Source organism: Muntiacus reevesi, chromosome 8 (genome assembly GCF_963930625.1).
Source record: "Muntiacus reevesi chromosome 8, mMunRee1.1, whole genome shotgun sequence".
NCBI lineage: Eukaryota > Metazoa > Chordata > Mammalia > Artiodactyla > Cervidae > Muntiacus > Muntiacus reevesi.
This window is the reverse complement of record NC_089256.1, coordinates 20,127,756-20,142,079: the sequence shown is the minus strand read 5'-3', so window position 1 is coordinate 20,142,079 and position 14,324 is coordinate 20,127,756. Positions and strand designations below refer to the sequence as shown.

General features: G+C 45.2%; 1 protein-coding gene across 1 annotated transcript in view; it reads left to right on the top strand.

Moving 5' to 3' along the window:
- Nucleotides 1–14,324, top strand: part of DSCAM (DS cell adhesion molecule) — a 667,745-nt gene that overhangs the window by 519,305 nt on the left and 134,116 nt on the right. Inside the window, exon 15 of the mRNA XM_065943286.1 lies at nt 4,338–4,505. Within this exon, the coding sequence (XP_065799358.1) occupies nt 4,338–4,505 (168 nt within the window). The remainder of the gene's footprint in view (nt 1–4,337; nt 4,506–14,324) is intronic.

Here is a 14,324-nt window from a genome sequence, read left to right as displayed (position 1 = left end):
ATGACCACTGGAAAGACCATAGCCTTGACTACACAGACCTTTGTTGGCAAGGTGATATCCGTGCTTTTCAATACACTGTCTAGATTTGTTATAGCTTTCATGCCAAGAAGCAATTACTAACTGTTTAAACAATTAAATGCCTGATGCTAAGTCATGGATGGAGCCTCATGTGGTTCTAACCACATGAGGTTCTATATGGATGCCAGTTTTAATGTCAGATGGTTCATTACCCAGTTTCACCACTTATTTGCTCTGTTAACCATACCAGGTTGCCTACCCTCTCTGAGGCTTGTTTTTCTCCCTGGTAGGAATAGCACCATGAATCTCAGAGGTGCCCTTGTGGCTCTCACATGCTACAACCTCCCAGAGAGAGAAAGAGGCATTTTTTAAAGCACAAATTTTTTAAAAAGTACCACCCCCAGAGATTCTGACTGCTTGGATGTGAAAGTGCAGTTGTCAGAAAGGTTTGAGTTGTTTCCAATGTGCCCACAAATATGGGGACTGCAGAAGTCACCCTTGTAAAATGCGTAGCAGGGCACCCAGTGAGCAGACGCTGCTCCGAAACCTGAGTTCACCTTGCTTCTGGCTTTTCTCAGCCCACCACCTTGACTTCTGCCCAAACCCGGCATCTGCTCTTCTCTCCGAGGCTGAGCCCTGTGGTCCACACCATGCAGACTCCACTTCCCTCTGACTTCAAGGTTGTTGGGTTGTTGTTGTTCAGTCGCTAAGTTGTGTCTGACTCTTTGTGACCCCAAGGACTGCAGCATGGCATGCTTCCCTGTCCTTCACCATCTCCCAGAGTTTGCTCAGACTCCTGTCCATTGGGTCGGTGATGCTATACAACCATCTCATCCTCTGCCACCCCCTTCTCCTTCTCCTGCCCAATGGCAGACCTAGAGAACAGTGCAGAAAGTTCCCACAGAGACTGTTCTCTGTGTACAGCTTCCATTGGGGGCCCTGTTCTGAGGTTTCAGTCCTGTCTACACCCCAGAAATACAGTTCCTCCCCTTTGACCCCCTTGGACCCCAGAGGCAGCAACTCTCCACTCTTACTTGTGCTGGGAACCTCAGCATCTCCTACAGGTCCCTTTAGCCAACCCACATCTCAGTAAACAGACACCTTACAAACCATCTTTGTATGACTTACGCAATCTCCTCAATGCTACTTGTACTTGGGGGTCTAGAAACCACCCTCCCCTTCCTCCATTGGGCAAGACCTGTAATCAGTCCTCACAAGCATTTCATTCTTCACCCTGCTCTTCCTGCTCATGTCCTTACCCCAAATCTCCCATCCATACTTGCATCCTCCAACTCCATTTCTAGGCATGCCTTTCTGCTCATGACATATTCCTCCTAAGAAGTATCTTTATTTTGTCTGTCATGTGTTCTTGCTAGTTTTATTTGTATTTCAATTTGCAGTTCCATCCTCAAGTGTCAGAATTTCCCTGGGGTCTGTTTTTAATGCTCAGTGTGGTATTCTCAAGCACACTTTGTTTATAACCCATGACCAGTCCGTGTGCACTTTGGAATCTGAGATCAGAAGTGGCATTTTTGGCCCCTTTCTCAGCTCCTCTCCTGGGTAGCCATGCCTTGTTTGGGAGTCATATCACTTGCTAGGGAGTTTTTGGGAATTTCACTAGACTTTCCTCTTCTTCATTCAGTTACTTTAAAATCCTTCAGGGTAACACACGTCTTTCTCTTTCTAATCCTCTTGATCTTTAACTTAAAAGCCCACCCTGTAGTGTTTTGAACCATAGCCTAAGAATTGTGATCACTGACATCACCTTTTTCTTTCAAAGTCTAATCATTGCAAAAAAGAAGCTAAAAATACCATCCCTTCTCCAAGGACCATGCACTTCCTGTCTGAGACCCCCATCTTGGTGACTCCCCAGGGGTTATTCATGTGATTTTCTTGGCAGAAGAAGGAAACGGGCAGTCACTATATCCCTGCAAGCTCTCAGCCATCTCCTAGACACACCTCAGGGAGTATGGCATGTTTCCATGGCCATTTCAGCTCCAGAAGGTTCCATAATGGCCTGGGAAGAACCATCAAACCCTACAGGTGTCAGCTTTCTCCTGGGGCTGGTTAGCAACTGCCTCTGCATCATGCAGTGCCTGGAGTTCCTCCCTGTCTTCCTAATTATCTTCTCCAGAAGGCCTGACTTTCTTTTTGTGGGAGAAGGCTCCTACTCATACATCATTCTGTTGGCATGAACTTCCTTCCCATCACTTGTCCTCTATTGAATCCCATACTTCCGTTCTTCTATCATTTGTTATTTTGCAGCATCTTCTCTTTTTAAACTAATTTTTATTGGAGTATAGTTGCTTTACAATGTTGTGTTAGCTTCTGCTATACAGCAAAGTGAATCAGCTGTATGTGTACATATTGTTGTTCAGTCGCCAAGCCATGTCTGACTCCTCACAACCCCATGGACTGCAGTACACCAGGCTTCTCTATTCCTCACATTCTCCCAGAGTTTACTCAAGTTCATGTCCATTGACTCAGTAGTGCCATCCAACCATCTTATCCTCAGTCACCCTCTTCTTCTGCCTTCAGTCTTTCCCATCTTCGGGGTCTTTTCCAATGAGCCAGCTCTTCTCAACAGGTGGCCAGAGTATTGGAGCTTCAGCTTCAGCATCAGTTCTTCCAAAGAGTACTGAGGGTTGATTTCCTTTAAGATTGACTGGTTTGATCTCCTTGCAGTCCAACGGACTCTCAAGAGTCTTCTCCAGCACCACAGTTCAAAAGTATCAATTCTTCAATGTTCTGCCTTCCTTACAGTCCAGCTCTCACACAACCCTTGACTGTGTGGACCTCTGTTGGCAAAGTGGTTGCTTTTTAACACACTGTCTAGGTTTGTCATTGGATTTTCTTTCCATTTAGGTCACCATAGAGCATTGAGTAGAGTTCCCTGTGCTATACAGTAGGTTCTCATTAGTTATCTATTCTATACATATCAATAGTGTGTCTTCTCTTTTTCTGTCATGCCCTTCTCCCTTCAATCATTTGGACTCGGAAGGTGCTGTTGCTTTCAGGAAATACCAGTAGCTAGTTTCTATACACTCCATTCCCTGGAAGAGCCCTCAGAGGAAGACTTGAAGCCACATATTCCTCCTACAAGTCCAGGAAATCTCTTGCACTCGCAGTGATCTTTGGTCAGAGCACCTCTTGGAACTTCCATGGCCATCATTGATGTGGAAAAGGGGGTGGGGTCATTCCCAGGATGCAGAGGTCTATTTGCCATGTATTTATTCATCTAGGAAATATGCATTTATTATCTGCCAGGCTATGTGGGAGCACTGGGCCTACAGCATTAAACATGGCCAGCATGGTCCATGCCCTCATGGGGCTTAGAAACCAGCAGGAAACTCAGATTCTAGGTGAAATTCTTATAAGTCTGATGAGCTCAGCAGAGCAAATGCAAGAGGATCCTGGGATGGGCAGGGGGCGTGAGAGCATGCATGCGTTCTCACTGCCACCATCTCAGGGGGATCTTGGTATTTCCACAACCACTATCATCTCTTGACCCCTCCCAATCCCAGTCAGCACCTGCTCAAACTCTTTCTGAAATAAGAAACATTCATTGATGTGCTCATTCGTTGGTTGAAGCCCAAGAGCCAGCAGGTACACACCATCATGGATTCAATGACAACTCTTTGTAGAAGGCATGCCCTGTCTTTAAAATTAGCTGTGGTTGAAAATAATTCCTACAGTAAAGGATTGGAGACAAAAATGATTTCAAAACTTAGAACTTAGAAGTGTATTTAATGACCAGTGCTTATGGGGGAGACTGAGATTAGTTTTTATGTATTTCATTTTTACCACCCTCCTTTTGGAGAACAAGGGGTCTGACACGCCTCAAGGCTTTGCTGGTTTTCAAATACCTTTAAGAACTAGGGATTTTTTTCTTTTGGGTGGAGGGCTGCTCAAACCATATATATATATATATATATATATATATATATTTAATCATCTTGTACCATGAGTGCTTGGAAGTAACTGTCTTTCACTTTATTGGCATAAGCTTCCCCCACTTCTGTTTTCCTCTCTGATTTCTGCCAGGGAGTCTGTTGTGTTGCCTCGGACAAAACTTCCTGAAACCAGCTGCCCACAGCCTTGTACCCCACAATGTGGGTGTTGAATGTTTACTTTTGCATCCCCTCTGATGGCTAGTCTGCCAGAATACTGGCAGCATTGCATTGAGAATTCAGTTTGAGTTGTAACTTTTTTTCTTTCCTTCTTTCTTTTTTTAAAAATTCCTACTTGTGAACTTTCAAAGGCAGAGGGAAAAAACTCATGTCTCTATCTCTTCTTTTTTGAAAAACAAAACCCAAAAGACTCCTGGGATTCTGCTCAGAGAACCAAAGACGTTTCCCCTCAGCTGAACTCGGCCACCATCATTGACATCCACCCTTCCTCCACCTACAGCATCCGCATGTACGCCAAGAACCGGATTGGCAAGAGTGAGCCTAGCAACGAGCTGTCCATCACCGCAGACGAGGCAGGTACGTCTGATGGGCAGGGGGCCTCTGGGAGCGGGCTGGTGGGGCTCAGATGGTTAATGCAAAGTCACAGCCGTGATGAGCACTTTCTGTAGCTCCACACCCATCAAAAACACAGACAGCACTCTCTGCCTACTTTGAAGGCACTGTTCTTCAAACAGGACTCAGGTCAAGGTTCTCACACCCAGGACTTAAAAGAAAGACATATAAGGCTAATGATCTGGTGAGATTTAAAGAACCACACTGTTCTTACAGCCCTTTTGTCTGGATGCGTGGAATCCTGGTTGACAGAAGAGCCAGGAGCCTGTCTTGCCCAAGTCCCAGTGCAGTCAGGGGAAGAAGGATCACTTAACTAGAAAACAGCTAGAATATTCTGTTTGGGGACTAGGGGGAAGGTGGTACAGATAATTTTATTGACTGGAAACAACAATATTTCCATCATCAATGGTATTGCTATTTTTTCCTATGACAAAGTATTTCATGTTGAAAATGTCGAAGATTGAGATAGGCATTTTGAAGACAAAACAGTGCACACAATCCTACCACCTAGAGTTACTGATGGATACATGGATATCACACTAAATTATTCATCACACATGCATGCGTGCACGCTCACCCACACAGACATAGACACACACAGACACACAGCCTTCAGTACAGAAGTTTGCTCGTAGTCGCCTGGGGTGGCAATACCCTGTTTGCAGAGGACTAAGCAATTGGGCAGTGGATTCCACCTGCAACCTGCTTCCTACAGAAGAGGAGCAAGCGAGCTGCCCTAGGGCTTCTCTGCAGAAGGAAAGGGAAAGAACACAGCCTGGCTCATCTTTGGCGGGGGGGGGCGGGGGGGGCGCAAAAGAGTATCCAACCCCAAACCTAGATTTTCTTTTCCTGCCCGCACTCAAAACTGATCAGCTAACTACTGCAGCAAAGGTAGAAGCTTGGCCTCAGACCTTCGTTCTCCGTCTCCAAGATTAAGGGGATCATCTCCAAATGGTGGCGCTTCCACAAGAGGTCGCTGAATCTTTCAACTGCAGTTGTTCTTGACTCTGTTCCTTACTTCTCTCTTTAGTTGTTGTTGTTTAGTCACTAAGTACTGTGCGACTCTTTGAGACCCCATGAACTGTAGCCTGCCAGCCTCCTCTGTCTGTGGGGTTTCCCAGGCAAGAATACTGGAGTGGGTTGCCATTTCCTTCTCTAGGGGATCTTCCCAACCCAGGGATCAAAACAGTGTCTCCTGCATTGCAAATGGGTTCTTTACCACTGAGCCACTGGTGAAGGCTCACTTCTCTGTTACCTCACTAATTGCACTTTGAATAGACATCACTTATCTATATCTCTTAAAGACTTCCTAAAGTTTGTAATCCTGCCTTCCACCATTTCTTTAATAAATCCCATATTAGGTATGTCAGTTATTTTCTTTATTGAAGTGTAGTTGGTTTACAATGTTGTGCCGATTTCAAGTGAACGGCAAATTGATTCAGCTATATATAGGCATATATACACATATATACATACATATTCCTTTCCATTATAATTTATGACAAGATATTGAGAATGGTTTCCTGTGCTATACAGTAGATCTTTATTGCTTGGCTATTTTACAGATAGTAGTATGAATCTGTTAACCCCAAACTCATAATTTACCTCTCCTCCTCTCTCCCTTTTTGTAATTGTTTTTTCCTATGTCTGTGAGCCTGTTTCTGTTTGGTAAATAAATTTATCTGTATCATTTTTAGATTCCACATATAAGCAATACCTGTTTTTGTCTGACTTACTTCACTTGGTATCATAATCTCTAGGTCCATTCATGTTGCTGTAAATAGCATTATTTTGCTCTTTTTCACGGCTGAGTAATATTCCATTTGTACATGTACCACATCTTCTTTATCTGTTCCTCTGTTGATGGACATTTAGGTTGCTTCCATGTCTTGGCTATTGTAAACAGTGCTGCTGTGGACATTGGGGTGCATGTATCTTTTCAAATTAGACTTTTAATCTTTTCCAGATATATTTCCAGGAGTGAGGATTCTGGATCACATGGCAACTCTGTTCTCTAGTTTTGTAAGAGACAGCCCTACTGCTTTCCACAGTGTTTGCATCAACTTACATTCCCACCCACAGTGTAGGAGGGTTCTCTTTACTCCACACCCTTTCCAACATTTATTATTTGTAGACATTTTGAGGCCATTCTGACTGGTATGAAGTGACATCTCATTGTAGTTTTGATTTGCATTTCTCTTCAAGTTTTCATTATCATAAACTCTACTGTGATGAGCATCATTTGATATATCCTGTGATATATCTTTTGCCACTTCCAACAATATGTTTTATGTTAAATTCCAAAGAAGTAGCATTGCTGGATGAAAGCAAATGCCAAAATCTAACTCCTTTGTCATGCATAGTCAACATTGTCCTCAAAGAAATAGGTTCACATTTATTGCTTTCCCTGAACTGCACCTACATATCCATTTTTCAACTCTGGATACATCAGTTCTTGAAAAATCATTTTCAAGGGTGGGAGATAGGATAGCTTTGTGCTTCAGTCTGAGGGCAAGCCACTTCTAATGCTTGGAAATTCTCTCTGTGTGATTTCTCATCTGCAAGATTCACTTAATGATGTCTTTCTACTCCTCACCACAAACATGTTGGGTAATTGGAAAAAAAACCCTAATTTCTGAAAGTACTTTGCATGGTTCTGAAATAAGTAGGAAATGAGTGTTAATAAGCTCCTGCAAAAATAGAATCTTATTTAAATATTGATGTAAACAACACACTCACTTCCTGAAATTTCATCATGCTGAGGATTTAGGGAGAATAAGCTGCCCCCAGAACGAAAGCTTTGGGTCAGGGCTGAGCCTTCTCCTTCCTTTGAGCCACTTTTCTGACTCTGCCCACCTCCACAGCCTTCTCAAGGCAGGGATGGTTCCCGGTGGTGCATTTTGCACCATTTTCCCCATCGCCATGACCGATGCAGGCGCGGTGGCTTTTTCTCTGCCGTTTCCTCTGTGATCTCCCTGCAGCTGGCCGTTGCCATGGCAGCGCTTCTCTCTCCTGCCCAGGAGGTCAGGTAAACAGCCGCTCCTGGTCACCGGTCACCTGTGTGTAGCCCATTCCCAGGCATCTCTGCAGACAGATCGACACAGAGCACCCCGCCCCCCTCTGCTTTGGCTCCTGGGCTGACAGTTGGGGTTTCACCAGGCAGCCCCTCATCACTCACTCTTCAGACTAGCTAAGAGAGAATGCACTGGAAGGTCAGGCATGAGCAAAGAAAAGCTGCAAACCAGAACTTGCCTTGTCTTGCTGCATAGGTTTGTATAACTGGAATCAGACAGCCATTTTCTTATGTGTGACTCATGTAGAAAGGAGGGCAGCTCTCCTGATCAAAGTCTCCCTCTCCAGCTCTGCCTGGAGTGACCGGGCTTGTCCCTGCCACCTCTAGGAGGATCCCCACAGGCACCTCTTTCGGGAGCTGCAGCCATCTCAAGGGAATCTTTTCCAGCCCTACGGCCATCTTTCCCTGAAGAAATAAGGTCATCACTTAAGCAGTGAGAATCCCCAGATGGAAGCTTCTAGAAGCCATAGACCTGCTCATTTTTTATGGCGATGCAGTGCCCAAGGGCTTCCCAGGTGGCACTAGTGGTAAAGAATCTGCCTGCCAATCCAGGAGACACAAGAGACATGGGTTAGATACAAGAGACGCAGGTTCAATCTTCGGATGGGGAAGATCCCCTGGAGGAGGACATGGCAACCCCACTCCAGTATCCTTGCCTGGAGAATCCCATGGACAGAGGAGCTTGGCGGGCTCCAGTTCATAGGGCCACAAAGAGTCGGACACAACTGAATCAACTTAGCATGCATGCCAGTGCCCAAGTCTAGGACACCCAAGGATGCCTCTCACTGCCCACTTGCTGAGGAAAGGAGCTGGTAAGGTGTAGGCCCAGGTCTCCCGTACCCCATTACTACGCTGAAGCTACACCAGGCTCCCTGTGGCCCGAGCAGTGATGACCCTCCCTTCCTGCCCACTCCTCCTCATGTGAGCTGCTCCTGCCCACGTCTGGAGACCTCTGAGTTCTGTGCCCCTTTTCTGTCCTCTCCCTTGAAAAGCAGGTCAGACGTCACGCTCTAGTACAGTGCCTCCCCTCTGCTCTCAGATTACTTTCTCCTCCACAGAGCAGTCCCCTGGCTTCATCTAAAGGCTTGGTCTTATTTGCTTATGGGGCTGGGCTGAGTCGCCCGGTAAGTCACTCCTGAATTTCTATCTCTGATTCCTCACTGGAGAATTTGCTAAGGGTCTACCATGTGCCAGGTCCAAAACTGGGCAGAGACCGGGGTGTAAAAACGGACTGAGATATAACGACACAGTCTACAACAACATGCTCGTCTCTGACTGACGTAGCCTGGGGAATTCCCCGGCGTCAAGCGGTTAGGGAAGGACACCCTCATTTCCAGGGGCACGGGTTCAATCCCTGGCAGGGGAACTAAGATCCTTCAAGCTGCATGGTATTGCCAAAAAGGAGAAGTGGCCTGGGTAAGCAGAACATTCTTTGCTGAGCATAGGAGACCAAGACAGAATTTAGTAAGAACCAAATAAATTGAAGAACAGTTGATACCTAAATGGGGAGAGGATGAATTCATTTAGTGACTATCAAATAAATAGCTTACTCCTTTCAATTATTATTCATTCAGCACGTAGCATGTGCCAAGTGCTGTTTTGAGACACAACAATGAACAAAACAGCCTGTCCTGCCTTTGTGGGAGGGACCAAAAACAGATGTCCCATACTGGAGATGACCGTGGGCCACTGTGGGTTTGACAGTTAGGAAGGGCCTGCCCACCTTGTATGTTCAGCCAAACAGAATTAGTGGGCTTCCTAGGTGGCGCTAGTGGTAAAGAATTATCATTTTTCACAGAAATTTGCACTTGTCATGGGGCTTTACCTGTGGCTCAGCGGTAAAGAATCCTCCTGCAATGCAGGAGATGCCAGCAGCGCAGGTTCGATCCCTGGGTTGGGAAGATCCCTTGGAGAAGGAATTGGCAATCCGCTCTAGTATTTTTGCCTGAAAAATCCCATGGACAGAGGAGCCTGGAGGGCTACAGTTGATGGAGTCACAAGTCAGACAGGACTAAGCATGCAGGCAGGACATAGCCTTGCCTAGAATAAACATTAGGAGCTATAAATATAGTCATCATTTATTACTCTTTTACAAATTGAATAGTTTCAGTTTCTGTAAAAATGCAGCAACTATACATTTTGGAAAATCACATTCATCAGTAATTCTTACCTCTAGCCTGCTCTTCAAGTAGGAATAAGGTAAATATTCTGGTTTAAAAAAAAGAAGAAAAAATTATACTTTCTAGTTTTAGTGCAATTTCAATTCAAGAGTGTTAAATAAATTCTTAAATGTTAAATGTCCACACAATTTTCAAATTTATTTAAATCAGTGGATACCTAATGGCTGGTCTTCAATCATGTCAGCTTTGGGAATTCAGTCTGCCTTGGATTCTAAATTTATGAAATTGTCCTTTTGCAATGAGATGAGGATCCATGAAAAAAAATTACAGCTTAGTCATTGTAAGGAAAGCACTAAAATTGTGGAAGCAGACTAATTTTTATGTCATTTTTTAAAAATTTATTTTATTGAAGCATAAGTGAAAGTGAAGTCGCTCAGTCATGTCCAACTCTTTGCGTTCCTATGGACTGCAGCCTACCAGGTTCCTCTGTCCATGGGATTTTTCAAGCAAGAATACTGGAGTGGGTTGCCATTTCCTTCTCCAGGAGATCTTCCCGACCCAGGGATTGAACCTGGATCTCCCACATTGTAGGCAGACGCTTTACCATCTGACCCACCAGGGGAGTCCTTATTGAAGCATAGTTGATTTATTTGTTATTTAGTCACTCAGTCTTGTCTGAATCTTTTGTGACCCCATGGACTGTAGGCCACCAGGCTCCTCTGTCTGTGGGCTTTCCCAGGCCAGAATACTGGAGTGGGTTGCCATTTTTTTTTCTAGCATCATTTTTGTATCACTTTTAAAGGGCTTGTCTTAGAATGTTTTAGAAGCTTAAAGTAGAAAATTCAGCACCCAAACAAAAGCTCTTCCTAATTATATTGGGCAGAACTCTAATGTGTGTGACATTCTTTCAGTCTGCCTTTAATATAGATCCTATGACTGTATTTTAAGAGAGGAGAGATCTGAATCCCTTCACATCAGAGACTAAGCAGACTAATAAATAAATTACTAACAAACCACAGAAATCTTGGGAGACTAAGCCAAAGAGGCTTTGCATTCTCATAAACTGGCAGGTCTCTGGGACTTTAGGCTTCCCAGTTGATGCAAGTGGTAAAGCTGCCTGCCAATGCAGGAGAAGTAAGAGAGATGCAGGCTTGATCCCTGGGTCAGGAAGATCCCCTGGAGGAGTAAATGGCAACCCACTCCAGTATTCTCTCCTGGAGAATCCCATGGACAGAGGGGCCTGTCAAGAGACGGAGCGCATACACACACACAGAAAACTTCCCTGGTGGTCCAGTGATTAAGACTTCATGCTTTCAAAGCAGGGGGTGTAGGTTCCAGCCCTGGTTGGGAAAATAAGATCCCACATGCTATGTGATGGGACAAAAAAAAAAAAAAAAAAAATGTCAGGTCTGTCCTGGATACAGGGATTATCCCATGTTCCCAGACCACTTCACAGGAGAACTTCCTAAAATGCAAGACCAGACTGAAAAAGCAAAATGCCCAAAGTTCACACATAATGTTTTCTAATAGAATCAAGGGAATTTTTAAACACTCTCCTAGTAACTTTGTTTTTGATTATGAATATATCTCAGCAAGAAAATGACAGCTGACTATTGCCAGACAACCCCTTGAAAAGGCTGCATCAAAGGACAAAGAATCCAGAATGGGAGGTACTCCGCATTGCCTCTGATTCCTAACCAGCAGGCTCCTTGTTCAATCTGACTTCACACAATTAAATTAAAATATTCAAGTCTTAGTGTAGCCGTCAGACCTCAAAATACTTTTTTCAAGGATTTTTATGCATGCACCACGCGGTTCTCACTGACCACAGGACTTCTCCATGTTTAAGAGAAACCTGTTCCATGCACTTTCATTGCATCTGATATGGAAATATTCCTGCAGAAAGGGCTGATTTTCTTTACTACTACTGCAACATGGGAAGCCCCTCCCCCTGGGTATAGAAATGAACTTCAGCATTAGCACTCTCTTTGCACCTGGAGAATCAATAAATCCGAGAGACTGCAGGACCCCCAGAAAACTCACTGTCCCTGTGACCCGCTAGGGGGAGAGAGTGTGTGCTCTGAGTTTCAGCATCCACACAGCACTGCACCGATCAAAGCAAGGACTCACTCTAGACTTGGTTCCTAAGACCACACAGCTTTGATTGAGTCTGTTAGGAAAAGAGGGAAAGACTGATGTGCAGACATATGCCTGAGCCTGCTATGAGAGGTTCCCAAGCCGAGTCAGGGGCTCCTGGGCCCAGGCAGTAGACTGGTGGAAGGAAAAGGCAGGCTCCGACCTGCCTGGGGGGCAGTTACGTTTAGGTTTCCCCTGCGAAGGTGGACGTGGCTGGGATGTGGGGTGCAGGGAGGTAGGGGTGCACGGAAACTGCAGAGGAAGTCCGGACACAGATGGTGCAAAGTTAGGGTGAGGGACAAAAAGTCTGAAGCTCTGAAGGTTGCCACGTCCCCTTTAAAGAGGTAAAGTGAAGACCAGAACTAATGTTTAGGAACAGAATTGAAAACTCGTGCCAGGCATTGTTGCTGGGCTGGAGGGGGTGGTCAGGGACAGAGGCTGTGTCCCCATCGAGGACAGAGACCTGGGAGTAGGTTTCTGGGGGAGCTTCTGAGTGAAAGGGAGCAGCCTGCAGACCCAACTCTCTACCTGCTTCTTATAAATGTTTCCAGCTGCTGAGCAGACACCTCCATACAATAGCCCCTCTTCTCTTCACATATATATTCCTAACATGCAATGACGCACCTTTCCTGGAAAACTGGCTTCCTTTCTTCACTCCCTTGTGTTAACACAAGTCCCTCCATCCCCGACTGTGGAATGAAAGTGAAAGAGAAAGTGTTAGTCATTCAGTTGTGTTCGACTCTTTGCAACCCCATGGATTGTAGTCCACTAGGTTCCTCTGTCCATGGGATTTCTCAAGCAAGAATACTGGAGTGGGTTGCTATTTCCTTCTCCCAGTGATTGAACTTGCATTCAGTTGAATTGAACTCCTGAGTCTCCTGCATTGCAGGCAGATTCTTTACTGTCTGAACCACCAGGGAACTTAGTAACAATCCCAGCACCCACTTCTTCCCACCTGTTGCCACTGTTTATCCCCAGTTCCCCCAGTGGCATTTCTCCTGCATGCATCAGTGGTCTCATAAAGCCTCAACTGAGACAGGGTGTGCTGGTTCCATTGCACATTATCCTCATCAGTGAAATTACCCCCTCTGGTGGGTCAGTGCTCTCATGCACCGGGTACACCCTTTTCCACAGGCTACTGCACCAGTCCAAGCCTCTATTGTGTTCCTGGCACCCACCACTCTTCCCCTGACTTTGTACCTTATATTTTTGGTGAGAAGAGAGACAATCAGATTTGAACCTGTTTTCTTCAAGGAGCAGGTATACCTGGGTGTTCACTCACCCTGCTTCCCTGCCCACTGGGTTCTCTTCCTCTCATCCCAGAGGTGCTGGCCTTATGCCCCCCTCTCTCCAACACCTCTCCTCTTGCTCTGTCCTCTTGCTAATCTCCTGGGACCTTGTTCTTTCAAGTATACCTTTTCTTTTTGCAATTTGAATTTCTCCTTTAATGTGCTCCATAAAAACACCCAGTGAGAATAATCATCATTCCTGCTTATATGTTCTAAGCACACTGTTTTCATAACCCAGACATACATTCTAGCATCCCATCATATGAAGAAGGAAACTGAGGTGCAGAAAAATTGTCACCTGCAAAACACCTCCAAGTTACTAAGCAAGGGAGCCATAATTTGAACTCAGGCAGAAAGATTCAAGTGCCCATCAACTTAGCAGCTGCATCGTGGCATCACTCAAAACTTCTTTCTCTGTTAAATGGAAAACACGTTCCTGCTAAAATGACCTTATTATTTCCCTTCCTCTTCTTTCCAAACCTTCCGTCTTGTTTCTGTTCTCTATTTTTGATTTCTCATCTCCCAGTGCTCCTCACTTTTCTGCAAACTGGCATCTCTGCATCCACAGAAATGGCCCGTTCGCAGCTCAGCAGTGGTTGTAAAGCTGTCCTCCCAACAATATGTGGTCACCCAGTGGGGTCTCTCCCTGCTGACCCCTGGGTTCCCTTTTGCTTCTACCTCCCTGAAGACACTTGAGTGTGTGCTGGGTTATCACCTCAGCTTCTGTGTGCTCAGCCCCTTGTTCTGATCAGACTGCAAACTCCTGCTGGACATGGCTGTCTCCTCTAAGTTTTAGGCTGTGTATGTAATACAGGGTGGATTCCTAGTACAGAGTGATCGACTGTGTGTGGCAGGCGGTTGACACCCTTATAACCACTGGATATAGGTTGGTGTGAATTGCATGCTTTTTTTTCTCTTCCATTCCAATCTGCTCTCTGTGGCTACTGCCCCAGGTTGGTAAGTTTTCTCTTGGAAAGAGTGGAGAACTAAAGCCATCAAAGAAAATCAGAGGCAGAAGAATCCTTTTTTTCCCTCCCCAAGTAGTTTGAGTCTCCTGAGGTGCTCCAATGCACATCACTAAACAGAGTCTCCAGAAGAACCAGAGGGATTTTGTAGCCACTAAAGACTTTGATCAAATAAATGTTTCACCACTTTCTGTTTTACT